Genomic DNA, 25,446 nt, shown 5'->3' on the forward strand with positions numbered 1-25,446 from the left:
GACTGGGAAAAAGTTCTGTGGAGTCCAAACGTGACATTTTTGTCTCTAACATAGGAACTTGTGTAAAACAGAGAACAATAGAGATGATGTTCGCAGACTTGCTTCTCCCCCAAAGTCAAACATGGAGGTGGAAGCTGGGCTTGTTTTTTGAAGACTTATTCTGGAAAGTGAATGAAATCCTGAACCAACATGGCTCCCATTCCATACTTCGACTCACAGCAATTCCATCTGGACTGCAGCTTATTGGAACCGACTTCCTCAAACAAACATACGATGAGCCGAAGCGTCTGTCCGAGCTCTGCAAACGTCATTGAGAGAAACGTCGTCTGGAGTGATATCTAGCGTGGAATGGCCTTCAGAGTACACCTTTGGTGGGTTTTACAGGAGGCACGGCAAAGTATTTCAGCTGAATGTTTGGAGAAGCGTGTGTGGATTTTTCAATGAAAATAAAGATTAAATAAGTATATTTGTTTGGTTAAAGTAAATCTTATTTTACACTGTGCCATTAAATTATCCCGTTTGTTAAATTATCATCGATTTTTTGCTCTAACTGTATATTTCAGTTTGAAACATAAAGCATGTTTCTATTAAATATTTATGCCTACAGATTATTTTGTATGAAACCATAAAAACAAACGATGCAGTCGTAACGATTATGTTCAGTTTTACTATCCTGCGTATCACGTTAATAAACATTTTATAAACGTCTCAGATCTACAAGAATATTAAAGGCATAATTGTGGCCATTACCAAAGTGGGAGTTTTTTATCGCCCAAAAATCACATAAAGAAGTGTGCAAAAATGATCGCAAACACAATTTAGGGGATAGAATGAAAAATAAATCCTCAGAAATTTTTCTTCAGTTTTTTGCTTGTATTAGAAATGTTCTCTGTTCTGTAGTGCCCAGGGTTGCCAGATCTGACCTATAAAACTCCTGAATAAGTTGTAATAATTCTACATAATAAATGTAATGGTGCTTTTATAGAAAACTAAACTTTGTGTCAGCTCTAGATATGACTTTTCCATAGATACAGAGCCTTGCATAAGTATTCACCCCCTTCAACCTTTATGTTGTAGTGTTAGAACCTGGAACTGAACTGGATCCATCCATGCATTAATCCATCTATTCATCCATCCATCCAAATATACAGTACATTGTAGGGTGCACCCTTCAGCACCAGGAGGACCAGGGAGCTGTCAGGGTTTCGAGAAACATCAGGTTTTGGTTCTAAATAAAAATCTCGAAACATGAATCCGTTATAAAGCGATGGAAAGAATATGGTCATATACAGGCGTTATATAATTCCGGGCACCAGAATTGCGTCATGTTTGTCAGGAAGTAAAGAAATAAGAGCAAGGACGAGACACGTCCTCAAACGTCCTCACACGTCCTCCAGAGTCCTCAAGCAAGCCTCTGGATACAATGGTCGTTCTTTAATGATCATATTTACTGAATTTGTAGAGCGTGAAATGAGAGAGGTTGTGTTCTCTTTTCTCGTTCACTTCCTTGTTCCTTCGTTCCACTCATCTACTCACAGACACACAGACACAGACACACACACACACACACACACACACACACACACACACACACACACACACACACACACACACACACACACACCATGTCCTCCTCAAAGCCTGAAACATGGCTTAAAGAGCTCACTCCTTCTATCCTACTGAACCTTGAGCGGTTTGAAGTACAGCTCAGGAACTGTATCTCCAAGAAAAGTGCTATAAAATAAAGCCACCCTGAGCTCTCCGGAACGCCGCGGGACAAAAAGTAAACACACCAAACCTGGATGACGTTTAAAAAAAAAAAAACGCTGCTAAGAAACTTGAAACGACAGTCAGAACTAAACCTCCTCACTTTTTTCCTTTAGAAGAGACCGAACTCAAGCGAGAACAAGACGTTTTCTGAATTTCAAACCTCTCTGACTCTCTGATATCTCCAGAATAATTTACCCACTTCTTCTCACCTATTTTTTTTCTCCTCGATAAGCCTTCATGGATGGTGACAGAATTTCCACACATTTATTCAAAGGTCACGCTGTTTTCCGAGCCTGCTATTGAAAGCAGCCTGGGTGAGGGCGTGAGCGAAAGGTCTGCTCTAAATATATCATCCGTGCCGCGTATTCGAAAAATGATTTAGCAGGATATTAAATTTGGAAAAAGGCGGCCCACGGAATAACGATAACTGCCATGTGTGTGTGTGTGTGTGGCGACAACTCTCGAAGGATGGCATTTTGCAGAATGACCATTTCTTCAGGAAGGAGGGTATGACCAAAAATCGTGATTCGTATCAAGACAGGAAATACAGATCGCTCCGAAATATTCAAAATATTCAACAAATGATGATGCGATAAAATGAGAGTGAAAATTACGTTTTATTTTATTTTGACTTAAGTTCAAGTCTAACACTGCCCATCTTTCTGCATCTCCGAGCAGCAAACCGAGGACCGTAAACGTCCAAACTTCAGCTGGAAATCGTCCTGTGCTCGCACCAGAGCCTCCTCGTCGATGTACACCGCCGCCCTCCTGGCTGTAAGGTAGTACTGCACCTTCCTGAGGCTCCAGCCGAGGACGTACATGAGCAGGCCACACACGGCGGCTGTAGAGCGACCGACCCCTGCGTTACAGTGCACGTACACGCTGTGACCATTTTCTAACAGGCCGTAGAGCAGGTACACGGCCTGGGGCAGCATCCGCACGCGTCCTGCAGGGGGCGACATTCACATTTTATTGTTTTTTTATTTTGAGTTGAACTTTGTTCAGAATTTGTCAAAATAGCCACCTTGATATTTTTTTTTCTAATAAAATGAGCCAATCGGTACATGAAATGTCTTAAACTTGCTTAAGTAACCCAATGTAAATCCAATCCTGAAGTAATCCAATGTTCTCCTTCAAACACCACTATAAGCCCCGCCTCCTTTAACATGTTAACATAAATTAATGGCTACTTGGAGCAAAATCACTGCACAGTTAAGCTAGCTGTACTACCAGTGTCACGATTTAAGTGTCATAAGTAAATCTGCTGATGTTGCATCAGACTGGAGCATTGCTGTATAACCAATCACACACTTGCAGTGTCCAATCAATCAAAGCGCTTAGATTCGTCACTGCGGAAAATGCTGGAGCTGTTCGATGTCTGAAATCTGAATCAGCATTTGTGATTTCTCTTGTTATCCTAAAATACATTATACCAGGAGAAAAATTTTTTGCTGTTTTTTCACATTAGACTCAAGTCCTGAACTGTCGTATGTTTTTATTTGCTAATTTGTAAAATCAGTAAACAAATTCACAAATGGTTCTTAGCTTTTTTTTTTTATTGTATCTTTAGCCAGAATATGACTTTTTCTTCCTAGTTTATAACTTAAGTAAAAAAGTACTTTTTTGAGGTAAAATACAAGTAAAATTTTATTGAAGTAACAATAGTTTTACTTAAGTAGAATATTTTATCACTCTTTCCACCTCTGCATACTGAAGCTAATTTATAAGTGCTAGCTTTGATGTAGCATCTTCTTAACCAGGTTAACACATTTGGACTATCATTTGGACATAATTAACAATATATAAATATTTTTTTACTTTTCATAATCTTTTGGCTCTCTATTAATTTGCACCCATATAATTGACACCCAGCAATATAATAATACGCATGATGCATTAACTATAATCTATTTGGGTCACTTTTGTTCTCATGATATACAATCACCCAGGTCACATCTGCTATGTGGTGCTTCTGTAACAAACCCTTACCTCTGAGGGATAAGGAAGTACAATAGTCAGTAAGTCTACATCTATAAGATGCAAATTTGAAAGAAATTAATTTAATAAAGTTTATGGTGCTCATACAATAACTTTATAAAGTGAAGTCCCTCGAGACCAGGTTTCTGTCAGACACTATACACACAGCTGATGATGTACATTGACTATCACATTACTACAAGGTACAACAAATCTGCTATGTGGCGCTTCTGTAACAAACCCTTACCTCTGAGGGATAAGGAAGTACAATAGTCAGTAAGTCTACATCTATAAGATGCAAATTTAAGAGAAATTAATTTAATAAAGTTAATGGTGCTCATAAAATAACTTTATAAAGTGAAGTCCCTCGAGACCAGGTTTCTGTCAGACACTATACACACAGCTGCTTATGTACATTGACAACGTCCCCATATACCCAGTGTACTGCTAAACCATGTCTGTTCCATATACACTCAGATAAACACTAAACATGTACATCACTAAAGCCCTGATATACCATGTATTTGTCAAACACACGGACACACTAATACTCCTTTGGTAGAGGACTCTTACATGATGGTCTATGCATGTCCTTATTAGACACAGTGTTCTCATAAAACAGGTCTCAGCCATACACACTACATACACACAGACTAACTCAATCCTAACCCCAGCACCTAAAACTGCACACAAAATCTCAGTCATTTTGATCTCAAGACATGGTTCACAGATAGTGTTCACCCATCCAGTCAATCTCTCCCAGTGACTAAGAGAGACAATACGTACTGATAAAAACATACTAAAACAATGCAAAGTACCTGCAACATTTTGGGAATAAATAATCAGAATATGATTTTTATAAATTACCTTTTCTCACTCTTCTCCTGGATCAGCAGCCTCCAACTCATCTACTGCAGTAACCTCTAATGTTTTCAGCTACATTCTAAAAACAGAAACAAGAAATCTTTCTCACATTTGTTATAAACATTAAGTAGCCCTAGAATGTATTTGATACTTAAGTCACATTTTAATGCAATTAATTTTACTGCATTAGCAACCATATCAAACCAAGACATTAATTTCAAAAGATACATAAAACTAAGTTTTACACAAAACATTTAATTTAAAACAGATTGGTATGTTTAGAAATATTTAAAAAAAGCATTTGGATCACCAGCAATTGTATTATTAACAATCGCAAACAAGGTCTTAGTATTTAGTCCGACATACTAGGTTTTGCAGAACTGCTAGTTCTACAAATGACTATGCATAAAACTGTTTCTGTGAAAATTCCAGTAGTTTCCACCAAGATTGAATCAACAAATATTCCTTTTATTTTTATTAGAGCAACAACAATCTGCCACTTCCTTTACTATTGCATTTTACAGATACTCTATAAGGTCTATGTCAGGCTTTTGGGGTGATTTTAAGTGCACTGTATATACAGTACATTAGCAAAGCACACTGTATATATGGTATATTATTTACACCCAGCAAGAACATTGCTGCCTTAACTATACTATAATATTTGGGTCACTTTTGTTCTCATGATATACAATCACCCAGGTCACATCTGCTATTTGGTGCTTCTGTAACAAACCCTTACCTCTGAGGGATAAGGAAGTACAATAGTCAGTAAGTCTACATCTATAAGATGCAAATTTAAGAGAAATTAATTTAATAAAGTTAATGGTGCTCATACAATAACTTTATAAAGTGAAGTCCCTCGAGACCAGGTTTCTGTCAGACACTATACACACAGCTGCTTATGTACATTGACTATCACATTACAACAACGTCCCCATATACCCAGTGTACTGCTAAACCATGTCTGTTACATACACACGCCAATAAACACAAAACACATGTAAATCACTAAAGCCCTGATATACAATGAAACAGGTCTCAGGCATACACACTACATACAGATTTATAAGATATAATAAGAGCTCAATATAATTTCACAACTGTAAAAAAATATATATTACCTGTTTACTGTGTTCGATGATTGCCAGAGTGTCTGCTGTTGCGAGGTTAAAGAGGTCTCCCTCATCAAAAGGGACTGAACTGAATACTCCACACCCTGAATAAGAAAAAATGAAATATTAATCCAGTCGTGAACTTCACACCAGTTTTATCCTAATGCCCTGTCTGTTAATGAAAGCAGTCTAGGTCAAAAGGAACATAGGATGGCATGTGTGAATGGACCCTTACCTTTATCTGAATTTATATATTTCCAGGTTTGTCTTTCCCAGCAGATGTGTAATACTCCGTCTCCTGCTTTGGATGTTCTTTTCTTCTGCGCTTCATCTCAGCCATGTTAAAATGATGCTGTTCTTCCCCACAGAAATGAGTGTTTATTTAAACTAAAACCTTAAATTGTTAATATAAGTGGTGTTTATGTAAAACATGTCCAGTGATAGAGCATGGGACAATGCTGAGGAGAGCTGGGATTTAAACTCTCCATCACACTGACACTCAAAGATATCAGACTTCTGATGTGTTCATTCTGCTTTACTTCTGACTACAGTATTACTGAGTTATGAGTGAAGAGTATCAGGGGTTATTTACACCCTCACAGTGATACAGCAGTGTTTACACACTGTACCATCATCTCTATCTCACACTCAGACCCTCACCACCGCTCCAAACTCAGCCATGTAACTCCCGCGCCGCACGCACTCAGCTGTTTCCGGTCGCACGCGCTAACCGGAAGTGATGTTCTAGTGACATTAAATAGCATACAGCCTTATAATAAACAAAATAATAACAATTAAAAGCAGTTCTGAGTAGTTTATAAGCAGTCCGGGTGCTGTGTGTACAACAGCTCACCTTACAACACTGCACGCGCTAACCGGAAGTGATGTTCTAGCGACATTAAATAGCATACAGCCTTATAATAAATAAAATAATTAAAAGCAGTTCTCAGTAGTTTATAAGCAGTCCGGGTGCTGTATGCCCAGCAGCTCACCTTACAACACTGCACGCGCTCTGTGGCCGGAGCGAACGCGTTTAAAGAGCCGCGAGGATGCGCGCGCGGCTATCAGCTAGCGGCTAGCGGCTATCAGCACTGACTATTATTAGCTAGCATCCATGCTAACATACAGACATTTCCCCTTCATTTTAATTCGGCCAAACGCACTAAACCCAAATTTATACAGTGCGCATTCGGTACAAGATTTATCAGTAATTAGTTATTCAACTCAGGTTTTAAAACTAACCATTGATAATGTTGCTAACTAGCCAGCTTTAATTTATGCATTCTTAAGGCTAAATTCACCCCAATCTCCAGATTCCAATGAAATATTTCTTACAACATTAATTTACAACAAGGAACCGAGCTCTTGGAATATATCAATAGTCTACTCATTAAGTTTATGAACTTTATAATCATACCTGGCTTTTAAAGGGCTGGATAATGGCTGTTCAATGTGTTGGCAAACCGAGTCTAATGAAACTCCGCCCTTAAAAGGAACACGTAGGATAATTGACGTAGGTCTCAGCCAATCACAGAACGAAAAATGGCAATCAGCGCTAGCCAATCAGAAGGCTCAAATTTTCACACATGTGTGAACGGATTGCAGTACCGGCTCCGGGCTACAGGGGCGCACTACGAAATTCCAAAGTTACACTGTGTTAAGTCAGTTTCGGGTGTTTGTGGTATAAATGGACATGGACTGAAATTTTGAATTTCAGCTCCTCTAGTATAGATATATATAGCCACAGTGCGGGAATTATGAGGACACCTGTCCTGTCCCCATAATCCCAAATGTCCCCATAATGTCGATGCGTAATCAGGTCAAATGTCCACATAAACCACAAAACCAACACACACACACACACACACACACACACACACACACACACACCATGTCCTCCTCAAAGCCTGAAACATGGCTTAAAGAGCTCACTCCTTCTATCCTACTGAACCTTGAGCGGTTTGAAGTACAGCTCAGGAACTGTATCTCCAAGAAAAGTGCTATAAAATAAAGCCACCCTGAGCTCTCCGAACGCCGGGACAAAAAGTAAACACACCAAACCTGGATGACGTTTAAAAAAAAAAAAACGCTGCTAAGAAACTTGAAACGACAGTCAGAACTAAACCTCCTCACTTTTTTTTCCTTTAGAAGAGACCGAACTCAAGCGAGAACAAGACGTTTTCTGAATTTCAAACCTCTCTGACTCTCTGATATCTCCAGAATAATTTACCCACTTCTTCTCACCTATTTTTTTTCTCCTCGATAAGCCTTCATGGATGGTGACAGAATTTCCACACATTTATTCAAAGGTCACGCTGTTTTCCGAGCCTGCTATTGAAAGCAGCCTGGGTGAGGGCGTGAGCGAAAGGTCTGCTCTAAATATATCATCCGTGCCGCGTATTCGAAAAATGATTTAGCAGGATATTAAATTTGGAAAAAGGCGGCCCACGGAATAACGATAACTGCCATGTGTGTGTGTGTGTGTGAGCGACAACTCTCGAAGGATGGCATTTTGCAGAATGACCATTTCTTCAGGAAGGAGGTATGACCAAAAATCGTGATTCGTATCAAGACAGGAAATACAGATCGCTCCGAAATATTCAAAATATTCAACAAATGATGATGCGATAAAATGAGAGTGAAAATTACGTTTTATTTTATTTTGACTTAAGTTCAAGTCTAACACTGCCCATCTTTCTGCATCTCCGAGCAGCAAACCGAGGACCGTAAACGTCCAAACTTCAGCTGGAAATCGTCCTGTGCTCGCACCAAAGCCTCCTCGTCGATGTACACCGCCGCCCTCCTGGCTGTAAGGTAGTACTGCACCTTCCTGAGGCTCCAGCCGAGGACGTACATGAGCAGGCCACACACGGCGGCTGTAGAGCGACCGACCCCTGCGTTACAGTGCACGTACACGCTGTGACCATTTTCTAACAGGCCGTAGAGCAGGTACACGGCCTGGGGCAGCATCCGCACGCGTCCTGCAGGGGGCGACATTCACATTTTATTGTTTTTTTATTTTGAGTTGAACTTTGTTCAGAATTTGTCAAAATAGCCACCTTGATATTTTTTTTTCTAATAAAATGAGCCAATCGGTACATGAAATGTCTTAAACTTGCTTAAGTAACCCAATGTAAATCCAATCCTGAAGTAATCCAATGTTCTCCTTCAAACACCACTATAAGCCCCGCCTCCTTTAACATGTTAACATAAATTAATGGCTACTTGGAGCAAAATCACTGCACAGTTAAGCTAGCTGTACTACCAGTGTCACGATTTAAGTGTCATAAGTAAATCTGCTGATGTTGCATCAGACTGGAGCATTGCTGTATAACCAATCACACACTTGCAGTGTCCAATCAATCAAAGCGCTTAGATTCGTCACTGCGGAAAATGCTGGAGCTGTTCGATGTCTGAAATCTGAATCAGCATTTGTGATTTCTCTTGTTATCCTAAAATACATTATACCAGGAGAAAAATTTTTTGCTGTTTTTTCACATTAGACTCAAGTCCTGAACTGTCGTATGTTTTTATTTGCTAATTTGTAAAATCAGTAAACAAATTCACAAATGGTTCTTAGCTTTTTTTTTTTTATTGTATCTTTAGCCAGAATATGACTTTTTTCTTCCTAGTTTATAACTTAAGTAAAAAAGTACTTTTTTGAGGTAAAATACAAGTAAAATTTTATTGAAGTAACAATAGTTTTACTTAAGTAGAATATTTTATCACTCTTTCCACCTCTGCATACTGAAGCTAATTTATAAGTGCTAGCTTTGATGCTAGTTCCAAGTACACACTGGTGGATCTTGCAAATCAGAATTATTTCCCATTTGTCTTGGGCTGTTTATATGAACCTAACTTGCATGCTACATATAGTGTATGCCTTCCTTATTTCTTAGCCACATTAGCATACAGGAAGCGATTTCCACTAATGGTCAGTTTTCACACTCAGACTCTTTTGCATGCGCTTAGGCTTTTCAGTGTTCACTCCTGAGGAACATGATCCCCGAAGCAGTGATGGACTTTAATAAAAAAATAACACTGAATTTACCATGTCACAAGAGAGTTAAATATAATAACTCCCGAGCAATATCCAGCTCTCTGTGGCGTAAACATCAAGCGGCGTAGTCGCTAATGCTTTTTTCAGCTGGACGGGGAAATAATCGAATTTTATGAAGCGATAACCTCAAATTAGTTCAGTAAAAGATATGTTTACCCCTGAGTGTGTTATGGGTGTGTTTATCTTTCATCAGCCCTGCTATACCAACACCTGCTAGCCTCCTACCACACACATATATATTTTTATATAAATTTTTTCCACACATGTGCAATATTCAGTTATCATTTCTGCACAGTGCCAGCCGTCCCTGATGAGAGCTGAGGAGTAAAATAAGGGGTCAAGCAGCGGTGAAGCAGCTGTGAGATCAGGTGGAGGGTGTTTTGGTCTTTAGAAATGCATTAGCAAGTCCACCAGGCAAAACAAATGTCCAGTGAGATACAAAAAGCCATGGGGTTTTTTTTGCCTGAATGACCAGGCTGACGTTATACAATAGCATAGGGTGAGACAGTTCCCTAGTTCAGTGCCTGAATAGAAGATGAATATATGCTTATTGTACTCATCTCACAACGTTTCTAATGCAGTGCATCGTGTTTCCCAAAAACGCCAGCAAGCATTTGAGCGGAGGTCGAACGATGAAAGGTAAAAGATGTTATTGAAAGAGTCTTACATTTTCAATTCCTTCCAATTGTTTGAATCTTTCATTTTTTGTTTTATATGTACATTTTCTCTGCCCTGCATTGAATAACATTGTCCCCCTTCCTGCATATTACAACATTTAGCCCTAATCCTAACATTGACCACAAACCCTAACATTAGCCCCTAATCCTAACATTAAAACCTAATCCTAACATTAGCCCCTAATCCCAACATTAAAACCTAATCCTAACATTAGCCCCTAATCCTAACATTAGCCCCTAATCCTAACATTAAGGCCTAATCCTAACATTAGCCCCTAATCCTAACATTGAGCCCTAATCCTAACATTAACCACAAACCCTAAAATTAACCAAAATCTCTAACATTAGCCCCTAATCCTAATATTAACCACAAATCCTAACTTTAAACCCTAATCCTAACATTAGCTCCTGATCCGAACATTAAGACCTAATCCTAACATTAAACCCTAATCCTAGGATTACCTAATAATCCTAACCCCAAATCCTTAACCCTGACATTAACCACTGATCCTAACCCACAACCCTAACATTAACCCCTAATCCAAACATTAAATCCTAACACAAACCCGAACCCCTAACTGTAACCCTAAGATTAACCCCTAACCCCAACGCTAATATTGATCCCAACCCTGAACCATAACCCCAAACCTAATATTGAGCCCAACCATAACCCTAAACCTAACATTAATCTCTAACCCCACCCTAATCCCAAAAATTAAACCCTAAATCTAACATGAACCCCTCCCCCTATCCGCAAACACTGAACCTAACCCAAACCCTACCCCTTAAAACTAAGTCTAAGATCTATAAGATGGGCTCTATCCCCAATCACTAAACCCAATGCCAACTCTGAAATCTAACCCCAACCCAAAAACCTGATCTTATGGTCAGTGCCCTGTGAGCAATGCATTTAAAGTGTAGCTTTTTTTTTTTTTTTTCAAAAGTCTGCAAAAAAGATGTTTTCATTATCACAAAACACTCTGAAAGCTCTAAAAGCCTGAGCACAAAATCTTCTCACAGCAGGCAAGTGATTTTTCCAACATAGTATTATTATAAAAGCATAAAAAGATTGAATATCTCTGATAATATACAAACCCTCTGTGCTCATGTCTGGCGTTGGGATCCATACGTAAGCCAGACCGCAGTCTCTGTACAGACACATCATGGTTTCTGGGCTCATGTGCTCGTCGGGGTCACGCCGGCAGGCGTGCGAGTTGTTTACGACGTCCCACTCGGTCTGGAAGTTCATCACGGCCGTGACACCCAGCTCATGTTTCAGCTTCAGGGTGACATGCTCGACTCGCCGAGGGCAACTGCCCAGCCAAATCCGTGGCAGGATGCTATACGAGGAGGTTCACATACACGACATATTTCACATTGACAGATTTTTTAGTATGATAACATAACATATTAAAAACCAAATGTTTGGTTTGAATGATTTTTTAGAGTCTAATGGCGCTTGTGGTCAGATGTTTTTTAGTTTCCCACAAGCAACTTTTAGCACCTGCATGCATTTAGATCTCCTTTAAGCCATTATGAACTACAAAGCAACAAACCTACTTCATCTCGCTCTGTTTAGAGATAATCCCTAATGTTTCCTGCATAATGTGTTGTTTTTCTTGCTAAACGAGCTAATTAGGGGCTCCGTTCTCAGTCAATGTAGGTGTAGTAAATAAGGGAGAACATTAAATGTGAGGGTGATGGGTGATGAGAAGACCACTGTATTGTGCTGCAAGGAAAATAGATTGAAATTTTGGCTCGCTTTGAATCGGAAAGATCACTCTTTAACCCTGCGAGTTGGCAAATATCAGATTGAATATCAGATCCTTGGTTAACTTGCTTACTGCAAAGTTTAAAAAATTGTTAAAAACGGCCTAGCTTACGTCAACCGCTAACCAAAGTCTATTTCAAGTCACATGACCACTTCCTTCTGGAAAAAAAGACTACTTCTTCTTTTTCTTTATTGAAGAAATACATTTTTCAATCCAATGGACATTTGCTCTTCTGAAATGACCCCGCCCATATTCATGATATATGGATTAGCAACTTTAATATTTGCTGATTAGCATCGGTGCATCGGCATAAAAGTTAACTATGTGATGCATCGATTTAAAAAAGTGCGCATTGGATACGAGTTGGCGTTTGTATCCCGATGCATCGTTTGTAACATATTTTATTAACAGGTTTGTGAAAGGGTCATGTTTTAGAAGTCAGAAGGAACTTAAATTGATGATCTGTCTGAACCAAAGAAATGCATGTAAACTTTATATTATACTGCACCATATTGAAATGCAGAGCATCGTATTTTATTCATTGCATCGTTTTGCATTGAATCGCACGTTGGATCAAATCGCAATAGGAGTGAACGGCATCACATCAGTAGAGGCGTCGTATCATATCAATGATTTTAGACCCTTTAAACCTCAACACACCACCTGAGGTAATATCCTTCATTCGTCTAGTACAATTCCAGAGAATCTATTAAGCTAGTTTTCTCACCTGTAGGAAGGTTTTAGGAAACATAACTTGCTCTTGGGAATATTTTTAGAGGATGTTTTTCTATGCTGGCAAATTCGAGAGCTTTTCCCCAGGGGCGGATGATTGCAGCAGCTTGGACCAGCCTTACAGTAACAGTCACTTTTTCATTTTGTTTCGGCAGGAAACGAGCACCAGCCGAGCTTCTAACGCTCAGAAGGATGACAGGGTGGGGAGAAGTGTTTGACCCGGGATGAGGCGGATATTTAAACAGGAGTGAGAAATGGGCCCTTGAGGAGGAGAAACTGAGGATAAGAAGGACGCTGGTTAGAATACGGAGGTATTTTTAGAGCCCATGTGACCGTCAGACCCTGGCTTCTTCCCCTCCCTCTATCATACCATTTATCTATTTGTCATCCTTGCCCAGACACAGAAGGAAAAAAAGAGAGAGCGAGAGAGCGAGGAAATGAGAGGGGTGTTGATTTCACTTTTCGAAGAGAAGAAAAAAAAAATACAGCCTTGCTCCATCTTTCTTCCTCACACGCCCTTCTTCTTCTTCCAGCACGATCACTTTAACCTTTTCCTCCTCCTTTCTAATGAGGTGTTCGAATCTCTGAGCTCGAGCGCCGCGTCTTCAGCCTGGCGATGAGACAAGAGCACTCCTGGGAGTAATCCTGTACCGCTTATACACAAAAGATGATACAAATTGTGCAGCAGTGTTCTCTACAATATAAACAGGGACTGTTTGCAAAACGCAATTTTCCAACAGGTGGATTAATTAGAGATATTATTAAGTAGACGGTGCGCTGTCTGGTGGCCATTTTGTAGCCATGTCCTCCTTTACCGTGGAATGAATATCAACTGATGGAATATTTTATTGAACTTCACGGCACGTCGGTGACCGAGACGCGTGCGCAATCGCTCTTTATTAAGGGCGCCATTACTTTTCTCCCATTTCAACCACGTTTGGATCTCTCAAGTCATTAATATAAAACGGATGAGTCTGAACAAATGGTCATTATAACACTGTGGTGTGTAAATACTCTAAAAACACACAGCTGATATTAACATTATTGAGTCTTCATATGCTAGTAAGCATCTTAGTTTTATAAGACTGCAATAATAAACACTTCATAACTCCTTAAATACATAACGGTTTGCTTGAGTTACAGTACAAGTTCAGGCTGATATCAGGTGCATGAACAGCAATCTATACAGCTAATGACATAGCCGCTGCAGGCTACAACTCTGAGAACACACACACACACACACACACACACACACTCAAATGCTCTTATATTATTTACTTACTTATATTGACTGCATTCACACATCAGAATTTCTAGGTATACGCTAGGTAACAAAATGGGAGACGGACAGAATGATGCTGTAAAATACAGGAGTTGACAGATGTTGACAGCTATGGCTATACGTATACTCACCAAAGGCAACTAGCAATTTCCTCTTTTAACCAAAAAACCTATTGCATTTCAAGCTTTATTTCCTGCTTTGTAAAGTCTCTATAGACATTTAATGAAAGGTTGTGTGGTATATGACAGGGTGAGAGGAAAACTAATAGAGGTTTTTCATTTCATCTACTTTCACATCACATTGTAAAAATATGAACTAGCTAGAGTTAAAAGTTGTGAGCGAGGAACTGAAAAAAACTTTGAAAAAAAAATTTGACAAAGATTTTTATTTTGAACATAAATAAGCCACACCTGTCTATAAGCCGCTGAAACTAATGAACTTTACACAGGCTTTAACGAAAGACAATGTCTGTTACACGGTGTAACGGGTGAAATATGTTGTGGCTCCTTTAAGAGCAGAGCGGCATTTTGGGAATAGCCTGCTGCCGCATTGTTCCGCTATTGCTGCATGTGTGCAAGACCGAGGAATATGTCCTTATTATTTTCTGATGCTCATTTCTTATTTTCTTTGACAGTTTATTGGCTTGAAGTTTGTGAAAACGGGAAAAACCCAGGAAAAATTCTTAAATAAGCCGCTTCGTTGTTTAAGCCGCAGGGTTCAAAACGTGGGAAAAAAGTAGCGGCTTATAGTCCAAAAAATAAGAAAAACATAAAACAAACTACCTGGATGTTTCAAATTCTGAGATCTTCTGATTCATTCGAAGCCCCATGCAGTATTCTGTTGTACTTTGTGTTGGATAAAGTGAATCTAAACATCATAAACAATGCATTGGGGACGTAACGATCGAGTGCTGTTATTATGCTGCGTTCTGCTCTCTGAGTAAATTGTACATCATTACATGTCACAGGCTTCACGAGGAACAAGTGAATCTCAGTAAACCGTGTTCTGGGGTTGTTGTATTAATTAAGCGCTGCTGTTTGGACTGAGTGGAGGGTGACGTGTAAGCGTATACATGCGTGAACAACGAGGACTGATGGATACACAGAGGAGCTTGTAAAGGTTTTGACCAATTATTAACCAACAAGTGTATTTTCCAATCAACACGTATTGTTCACGAGACAGCGCGAACTACCTGCACTCGGTTTCACACGTTTTTTTATTTTTATGACTTTGAAAATCAAAAGAACATCAGGAATTGGGTTCATTTCTGATCGGATTATTTGTTGTTAATTGCACAACAGCACCACCAATAATCTTTTTGACTTGCTGTTTTCCTTCGCTTATTTCCAGTAGGTATAAATGCGTATATAAGTTTTAAAATTATTTATATTGCTATACAAGGGGTGAGCAAGTCAAACCGGGACTTTTTATTTAACAGGTATAAAAATGGATGCTAGCGTTGCGGTACTACACTAAGTGTCTAGTCTGTACTATTACTGATAGGTGGCGCACATGTCTGTCCAAAGACTGTTAATCAAGACGGCAAATGACATAGTTAGTGCGCGCATGGAACAGCGCTTGGTGTTGAAGTTTCTTGTGAACGAAGGCGTAAAACCAGTAATTATCTACAGAAGACTTCAAGCACAGTACACTGATGAGACGATCCGCCGCAGTCGGATATTTGAATGGTGAAAACGTTACAAAGACGGTCGTACGTCCATCAGTGACGATCCCAGTCGTGGCGGTTCCCCGAAGTCAAAATGAAGAAGGTTGTGCTAGGAAGGTTCCACTCCTTGAAATTTGTTCTTTTATTTTACAAACTGAAAATCCCAGTTTGACTTGAACACCCATCGTAAACGTGCTCTAGTTAACACACTAGTTATCACAGGCCGAGAACACATTTGTATTTCTCACCAATGCTACCTCATTTGCTAACATCCTGCTGGAATCGTGAATTATTAATGTCATGTCAGCTGTCACTGTGCTGATCCTGATACATGGACTTATCTGTCCTTTTGTTCACACATTTTGCTAATCCGACATGCTTGTGTCAATTTCCCACGAGAATTCATCCATTTCTATCCACACAGGCTGCTCAGGTGCTTTCACAGTCCCTCATCAACTCAAGACTGGACTTCGCCTGCACCTTGATCCTGGCAGATCTTCCTCTGAGGAACATTTGACCTCTGCAACTGGACCAAAAATGCAGCTGCATGACTTGTTTTTGTAGCAGATTCAAAACACTGGAGCTCACCAACAAAGCCAAAAACGATCCAGCACTCCTTTACCTGGTAGATCTTATCCTGCACTGCACTTCTACACTTCCCTCAATCTTTAACCACTACATGATTGGTCCCATCCTCTCTCGCCCTGATGAGCTCCATTCCAGTAAATAACACGTTTTAAACGGCCCTCGAGGTGGCTTTACAGAGCACGAAGAGGTGCAAGCAAGTCGATAAGGGTACATTAAAGACAGAATCAGAATCACAAAGATTCCTTCTCTCGCTCTCGATTTATTTTGCTTGTTGGAAATCACGAGCGAGGAAGCGGACGCTTTTTCCACCTAGATCGATTTAGCCTCTCTAACACGTTCAATTCGTTTTTTCTCCAATGGATTTCACCAAAATGGCGTTCCATCATGAGCTATTTACGAGCCCCCTGGACGAACAGATATATTCTGTGCCCGAACTGTGGGTAAAATCAGTTTTTCTCTTCTCGTTCATCCGAATTTTTGAGAACTTGCAGGTTGTGGGAAACATTCACACACATTATTGTAGGCGAAAACATTTCTACGGAGGTTCACGATGCATCAGGGGTCCCCAAACTATTTCTGTGAGGGCCATATCATTTGTCCTTTGGGGCGGGTCGATCTGTAACAGAAAATCACATGGGCCGAAGTGACTTTCAGTTTTATTGGTCTCACAAGTTTGCGTACTCCTTTCTGTGGTGGGTTTCATAGTTACAAAGACGCTGTTTCTTGACAGATGAGACAAACAGCCGTTTCTTTGCATTGTGTCAGTAATTACTTGTCCACTTTTGGTTAAATATCCTGCATTCTGAATCAACTTTTTTTTTAAAGCCTTGTTTCCCCCTGTGGTTGTGTCTTATTTCCTGTTCGTCAGTTATTACTATCTTCCTATTTATGGAAAAGCCAAAAACATCAGGGACATGCTTTTATAGGAAATGGCTTGATGGTTCAAACAATGTATAACAGTTTGTTTAATTCAATGTATAGACGTAATTTTGTGGACCCCTAACCATAAGATTGGTATGTGCTTCCCCATTCCACATTTATTTGCTATTACAATAAGCTCCACTCTTCTGGGAAGATGCTCCACTAGATTTTGTGGAGATTCTTTCATATACAAGTGTGTTAGTAAATCCAGGTACTGATGTAGGTGAGGTGATGAGGCCTGGGGTGCAGTCAGCGTTCACATTCCTACGTTCAGAAGGGTTGAAGTTCTATAGCAGGAGATCTTTCACACACTTCCAACCCATGGAAAGCATATTTTTAACACAGGGGAATTGTCATGCTGGAACAGGTTTGTGTGAAGGGATGAAAAGTCTCCAACTTTATGCTAACAGTTTGAACCACATATAGATGGAAAATTCCCAATACTTTTGTCCATGTAGTGTAATAAAAACACAACAAAACGAACTCCTCTGCGCCGACACTGGAGACCCGGTCCAAATATGCGCAACTGTTCATTACAGAACACTTTTTTGTTTAATTATTAGACGTGGTTAATTCGTTCTTACAATAGAACAATACCGTTTTAAGACCGATGAACATCAATTAACAATCCCGATAATCAGATTTGAGAATTCACCACACGTCATTTCCTCCCTTAAAACGTGTAAACGCTACAGGTGGCGTCCGCGAGTGTCAACGACAGCCGAAAAATGTCTTTCTAATTGCGTACAAAAGGAGACTCGTCCTATAATGAGTGACCTTGTCTCTGATTTTTCTCGCTTACAGCTTTCCGCTTTGCTCATGCGAATCGGCACCGCTGGATAAGCGTGACTTTGTGCAAGCGCGGGGGAAAAGGACTCGATTTCTACATCCTTCCACAGAGAAAATACATTCATTAGGATGGGTATGAAAATGAATACGGGGAGTGGAGCTGTGACGCCAAATGCGGCGTGTTTACCGAGCCAGTAATCCTATTCCCCTCGGGGCTTAATTAATTTTTGCACTATAAATTGAAACACATGCAAATTTCAACGTTACAAAAGGCAGCTGGAAAGAAAGAGAGAGAGAGAGAGAGAGAAAGAGAGAGTTATTATTTTCTTTACTGGTGGGGAAAAAAAACGCTAATAAGACGAATAAGATGATTTAATTTTTACATTTACAAATAAAAGTTTGCATTTCAAGGAACTTGAGTGCACAAAGAATGAGGCTTATAAATGAGTCATAAGAATTATGAGTTCACTGTAAAGCCATGACAAAAAAAAATGTTGAAAAGCAGATATACTGTATTAAAATTTGGAACGATCCAAATATAATGAAAAAGTCACAGATGACAATCCACCTACTATTCAGCTACTTCCTGTAAGTCTCTCTCTCTCTCGTGCTCTCTCTCTTTATTATTAAGATTTTATTATATATATATACAGACACACACCACCACCACAGGACATGTTTCCAGTAATTCATGCTCTTGGACAGGTCGTCTTCAGCAAACATTTTGAGGGTTTTCTTGTGAGCAGCTTCAGAAGAGGCTCCTTCTGGGACGACGGCCTGCAAATTGGCTTGTTGCGGTGTGCGGCGTACGGTCCGAGCACTAACGACTGGATCTTCTGCTTCTGCACTCATGCGTCTGTTTTCTACACCTGAGGCACAGCACGATTACACGACTCCTTTGTTGGACCCTTGCGAGTCCTGTTCCGAGTGGAACCCGTCTTGGAAACCCTCTGTATGACCCTGATCACTGAAGTGTAGCGGTGTTACCGATCTTCTCATCGCTTCGGCATCTTTGTGAAGAGCAACAATTCAAATTCTCAAATCCTCAGAGAGTCTTGAGGTAGAACATCCAGTGGTCAGTATGAGAAAAGTTTACTAAAGCACCAGATTTTAACTTTTCTAATACAAGATACACACATTTGTACGGACAAAAACATGAACATGATGAACAGGACGAGTGGAAATCAGTTTTGCGTGCACACATTTGCTCGATATTTCTCTGTTTACTGGTTTTATATTGTGCTCGAACACTCAGGCATTGAAAACAGTGATGTCAAACAAACCGACATGTCAAACGCAAAGCCATGAAGATAGTTATGAGCAGTGTGTGTGTGTGTGTTTATTCTCAAATCCCTCAGTGCAAAGCACTCACACTGAGCTAATTACAGTGAGCCGGTCCTGTGAAAGTCTGGCTTTATGTATCACAAAGGCATCACCTTGAAACACTTTTCAGCGTGGCCACAGGACGTCGAATCGGTGACGTTTCTCCTGCATGCAGCACTGACTGAACAGCTCCAACATCTTATTCTGACCAGGTCCACACCATGTTTTCTAGAGGACCAGAAATCAATTCTTCATTTCCTGACAATAAAAAACATATGCAGCTGTTTGAATATAATAATTGCAGTGGTGGATGAAGTACACAAACCCTGTAGTTGAGTTAAAGTAGAGAGAAATATTCCTCCAGTGAAAGTGTCCCTTTAAACTTTTACTCAAGAGAAACACTGATCTATTAATAGAATGATATTAATGACTCAAACACTGATTGGTTTTTATTACAATGATCACGAGACCAAAATTTTCTTTTTAACTACTTCAAAAAATGGTGTAAACGAGGTCACGTGAGTTGTGGCGAGTTCGAGTTTGGAGTTTCTTCATCATTTATTCCTCTGTAAATGTTCTGCTTGCTGATGAACTGATGTTGAACAACATACAGTTGTATGTTGGTGATCAGTAGATGCACCAAGCGCCAATCAAAACAAATTCAAAACGGAGCGTGCGCTCGATCCTGATTGGTGATTTGCCGCGAGTTACGTTTTTATCCTCGTAAATAAAAAGAAACGACTGATTTCACAAAATGTAGTTGAGTCAAAAGTCAAATATTTGAAGTTCAATTCTCCCCAAATGGAAATACTTCAGTAAAGTATAAAAAAAAAGCTACTTAAGTACAGTAACTGTAATTGAAGCTCAAAAAAGAGACGTGATTAGTCCGTCAAGGCTCCCGGCGCACACTAGTCTTAACGTCTTTCGTCCTGATTCGTCTCTGTATTTCTTCGTTCGCACCTCAGAGCAGTTTCACTGCGTAATGATGTTTGATTATTAGTCAGGAGATCGGGACTGTCGATACGCCGTCTAATCACGGCTCTGCAGTAATGTGTTTTTGTTCTTCCTCGTAATAAGCTGCAACAAGCATAAAAAGACCTGAAGCTCCACGGGCGAACGCGAGGATAATGTGCGCTGTAATGATGACAATTTGACTTGCTGGATGAGCCACTAACAAGGCTGGTCATGTGGTGTTTACAAACGCCTCGTCCTGTTCCTCTGCACCATTAACAACGCAAAAACACACAGCTGAACTAAAAGAGAAATAAAAAGCTAAGAAAATGCTGTAAGAAAAAAAGCTGTATAGGAGGCTGAAGGAGGTTTTGTATCACCTTCACCCTCACACACTTTCTGAGAACTTGGAAAAAATACCACTAGGACAAAGCTGCATGAAAAGAGATTTCCGAGATGTGTGTGTTTACGCTTGACCTTTTATCTCATGCTTTTTTGTCTATTGATTTTAATCCATCTGTACACACTTTATCTGAATGGCCTTCGAAGTACTCTCTCTCTCTCTCTCTCTCTCTCACACACACACACACACCTACACACACACACACACATACACAATCCTCATTCATTCTTGTCCCATTCCTTGTTTTAATGCTTGCTGGCAGAGGAATTCGCACTCGACTTACACAATAACACGTGTGTACGCTACACGTCACATCACGTCCTCTTTCGCACACTATGCCATCCTGACCTCCACCGCAGAAGCAGCGACCCTGAAGTGAAGTGGACTAGAAAACATCACTGATGCTCACACCTGTGACATTCAATCATAAAAAGAGAAAAAAATCTCCTCCTGCGTACATTTTTGTATAAAATATACACATAACGTACAAATCTTGTAAACCTCCATCACCTCAAATTGTGCAACTGTCGCTGCAGTGGATGAGAGTAGGGATGTGCATCTCCATAACTGAGGCCGATGCAGTTCACATCACGATGCATAGCCAACGATACGATATATTTAAGATACATACGAGACAGGAAAACGAAGAAATTAAAACCAGAGTTTGTCCACGAAGTTGCAGCTCTACCTCTGCCATGTTAATCTCTATACTAGGTGACCCTCAGGATGGTCTCCGTAGCGGTGTGATACGTCATATTCATGTAGCAGCAGCGGTGCTGAGAGAACGTGCCCGAGAAACAGTTAAGCGACGAGAAATCGATCCATATATTAAATATTGGTCACAAATATTCGGACACTTTCTAAATAATAAAAGTATAGCATGTAGTATATGTAATACGTCTGGTGTTATACGCTAGCTTCAATGTTTTTACCCACTCTCCCAACTCCCGTGCAGAGACTGTTCTCTCCCGCGTTCCCAAATCACTGTTCTCGTGGAATTATCTCCAGATCTTATTTAAAGTTGTGGTACATCATTTATAATGTTAAAATCTCCCTGCATGAAAATAATCCCGAAAAATATGCCGAGCTGCATTAATAGAAGATCGTGTTTTATCTCACGCTGCCTTTAGAGGTCGCTGTTTCACCGCTTTCTGCTCACTGTGAGTTTTTTCCTTTTATGGTGTTTTCTGTGTTTTTACACTGCTAGAGGAAATCTGATTCTCACCATGTTTAGTAACAAGTACAAGCTTCTCTACTGAAATCTACAACAGGATATATTTTGACCAAACTTGAATCTTAGGAGTATCGAGAGAGCAGGAAGCGAGGAGATACGAGGAGAATGGGAAATGAAGTGTGTGCTGTGGGGTGTGTACACACTTGGAAAAGTGCATGGCCTGTTGTCCAGCGACGCTGAAGTAGAAGTTTGTCGTATGCCTCATCTCGTCTGTGTGGCCGCTCACCTCGATCCAGTGGCCAATCGGGTGGCAGTGAACGCCGTCCACCATGTTGTTTTTGTCGTACACACACTCCCGGTCATGATGTGGGCCACTGCCTGGACACAAACACAAACCATTGTTAGGAATCAAAAGGACTTGAATTGTATAGATAAATGGTAGCTCAGAGGTTTAGATATTATTGGAATATTATGAGTTCAAATCCCAGCCCCACCAAGCTGCCACACCGGGTGCTTGAGCAGGGCCCTTGAGCAAGTCCCTTAACTTGTTTACTGTTGAGATCATTTAATATGATTATGAATGGGAAGTTGTAGCTCAGTGGTTAAGATGATAAACATCTGATTGGAAGGCCATGAGTTCAAATCCCAGCACCACCCAACTGGTCCTTAAGCAAAACCTTCATTTTCTCCTGCTCAAATAAATTGAATGATATGACTATGAGTGGAAAGTGGTAGATCAGTGGGGAAGATGTTGAACTTCTGCTGGGAAGGACATGCGTTTAAATCCCATCACCACTCTTCTGCCATACCTGGGCCCTTAAACAAGGCCCTTAATCCTGAACTGCTGGTTGTATAAATAAGATCATTGGAAGTCACTCTGGCTAAAAGCCAAATGTTGCCAATTTAAAGCATTTCTAACACTTTTATGAAGCCATTTTAGGGATTAGATCCAATAACATTAGAGACTCAGATCCCTAATGAACAAACCGTGAGGTGACAGTGGTGAGAAAAAAACTGAAAATAAAACGTAAAACTCGGAAGCAGAGACTAATAAGTACTAATCGTGTTAAAAGGATGTTCGATATAAACACAAAACAGTTACGATTACAGCAGCAGCTCTGGTCCACATGATCCACCGTGACGTTCTCCACTGGAGCTCAGAGAGCGAGTGATGTTTTCAGCAAATCTTTAACGCGTCCATGTGGGACAAAGGGTAAGGGTTCGACTTTTTCAAGTTGCAAATGACATGAGAGTAAATCTTAAGGTTCCAGACTCTCATACAGAAGCTGCTTTGGGTGCGACTTTGGTATTTTCCTGGTCGACAGTAGAGCTGCTGGTTCTCAACACTCTCTCCACTGATTTCTTGTGTTTCGTTGATTTCTTCACCTGTAAATCTGCAGCAAGCAGGAGACTTCAGAAGCACAGACTTGCACGGTGGAACATCATCATATTTATGTGAAATGTCCGAGAAAATATCTGTTCATTTCTTATGTCTTTTCTGTCGGGCGTGAGGTTGCAACCGGACACGAAGCTGAAGATACGCTTTTCTTCTTATTAAATATTAATGCTCAGAACATCACTGACCACACAGACAAGTCAGGGACACCTGACTTTTCAAGCCTAATTTGTTACCACCGATTTGGAGACACACAATTGTTCATGAGATTTTACCTTTACTTGAATTAGGAGATGCAAACCTTAAAGATCTTGAGTGGCCTGTTATAAAAATTTGACCTCAACCCTATTGGCATTAATTGGAATGCTGATTACACCCCAAGCCTTCTCACCTCACCAAATCAAAGTGATCTAGTGAACCATCTCAGGAACTTCAGTTACCTCGGGCCTCCTCACCTCCACTATATCAAGGTAAATTAGTGGAACATGTCAGAAACCTTAGGCCTCCTCACCTCACCTATATAGATATGATCTATTGAAACATCTCAGGAACCTCAGGCTTCCTCACCTCACATAAATCAAGGGGATTTCATTGAAATTCGAACATGATAAAATGATTAAAGTGTATATATATATATATATATATATATATATATATATATATATATATATATATATATATATATATTATGTCTTGTCTGTTGCATTGTGCTGCCATCTAGTGAGAAAGAAGATCCATTACATTACCTTTCATTCTTAATCTAAAATCTCAATTGTCGTTTTCAATTTCACTGCATTTTATGTGATGATCTGAGCACAATGTCAAAGTGTTGAACATTTTTTTAATGAGTTAATTCTTTTGTTAATTTTTTTATGATCAGGCTAAACGTTGGGTAAAAAAAATGGTTAAGTGTAAAGTTAAAGGTTAGACAGCTCCATGAAGACCTGCTTTCCATTGGTTGAAGTAGAAGATCTCCTGCTATAGAGCTCCAACCCTATTGAACACCCCTGGGACAAATGTAAACTCTGACTGCACCCTAGGAACCTCCTCACCTTCTCACCTACATCAGTACCTGACTTTACTAACACCCTTGTGGCTGAATTAATCTCCACCAGATCTTCACAAATTCTGGATAAGAAAATGGGACATCTTCTCGCCAGAAGAGTGGAGCTTATTATAAGAAGAAAAAAAGAATAAAGACAGACAGACAGACAGACAGACAGACAGACAGACAGACAGACAGACAGACAGATAGATAGATAGATAGATAGATAGATAGATAGATAGATTCATCAAAACCTAAACGCGTTCATTCTCAAGCACAGAGCATCAGATACCTTCCCAGATATAATTGCCATCAATCCGCTTGAGGAACTTGAACCAGAACTTGTGTGTGTAAGGCTGAGCGAGTTGCACTTCCCCTAGCCACAGGCAGGGGTCGCAGCCGGACGCCAGAGTCCTCGTCGGCTTCATGAGCACCGCGTTTCCGGCGTCCCACTGCCCGAGCTCCGGCCGGGATCCCGACACGAACACCTCCATGTCTCCTCGCTCGGGTGTGAGCACCACCCCGAACCTAAACAGCACCATTCCCGGCGATAAAAACACGACCTGCCACTGAGGAAGCCTTCTGCCTCTCCGGGTCCTGCGGGTCTAGGGGGGGGGCCGAGACACGATTCACGTCACGGCGCGAGCTTTACACGTCGCCCGTGACCTTTACAGCGTGACAGCGCCCCTGTGCGCCCGAGAACGAAGCCGAGTCACTCATCTGAGCTGTTTTTCCGCTAAAACACTCATTATTTTATATACATTTTATCACTTTCACAACACAGAGAAATGCAGAAACCTGCCAAACGATCCGAGTCTAAACTGTTGCGGTGTTGTGTTACCGCTAGGGGGCGCCAAAGAATGAGAAAAGAGTATTGAATGCTACATACATTCATTACATTCATTCATTTAATTAATTTTTGTTTTTTAAACATGTAGAAG

At 40.3% G+C, this 25,446-nt stretch overlaps 2 protein-coding genes across 2 annotated transcripts; both read right to left on the reverse strand.

Moving 5' to 3' along the window:
* Nucleotides 1-2,368: 2,368 nt before the first annotated feature.
* On the reverse strand, nt 2,369-2,747 carry LOC124399226 (laforin-like). Its single transcript, XM_046870035.1, has one exon. It carries the CDS (start codon nt 2,730-2,732, stop codon nt 2,415-2,417), a length of 318 nt encoding a protein of 105 aa, XP_046725991.1. The 5' UTR covers nt 2,733-2,747; the 3' UTR covers nt 2,369-2,414.
* A 5,612-nt stretch (nt 2,748-8,359) lies between these two features.
* Nucleotides 8,360-25,304, reverse strand: LOC124398706 (laforin-like). Its single transcript, XM_046868967.1, has 4 exons — nt 24,798-25,304; nt 22,268-22,442; nt 11,559-11,803; nt 8,360-8,707 (listed from the first exon to the last, which is right to left on the reverse strand). Exons 1-4 carry the CDS (start codon nt 25,045-25,047, stop codon nt 8,406-8,408), a joined length of 972 nt encoding a protein of 323 aa, XP_046724923.1. The 5' UTR covers nt 25,048-25,304; the 3' UTR covers nt 8,360-8,405.
* Between the last annotated feature and the right edge of the window lie 142 nt (nt 25,305-25,446).

The sequence above is a fragment of the Silurus meridionalis genome, chromosome 16 (assembly GCF_014805685.1).
Source record: "Silurus meridionalis isolate SWU-2019-XX chromosome 16, ASM1480568v1, whole genome shotgun sequence".
Lineage (NCBI taxonomy): Eukaryota > Metazoa > Chordata > Actinopteri > Siluriformes > Siluridae > Silurus > Silurus meridionalis.

What these genes read in the sequence shown, in the direction of transcription:
- LOC124399226 (XM_046870035.1), bottom strand. Translation starts at nt 2,732, where the DNA reads ATGTCGCCCCCTGCAGGACGCGTGCGGATGCTGCCCCAGGCCGTGTAC.
- LOC124398706 (XM_046868967.1), bottom strand. Translation starts at nt 25,047, where the DNA reads ATGGTGCTGTTTAGGTTCGGGGTGGTGCTCACACCCGAGCGAGGAGAC. An exon ending in CAGGCCATGCACTTTTCCAA is followed by an intron (nt 11,804 to 22,267) that starts GTGTGTACACAC and finishes CTCCTCGTATAG; the next exon opens with CATCCTGCCACGGATTTGGC. An exon ending in GCCAGACATGAGCACAGAGG is followed by an intron (nt 8,708 to 11,558) that starts GTTTGTATATTA and finishes CGCCCCCTGCAG; the next exon opens with GACGCGTGCGGATGCTGCCC.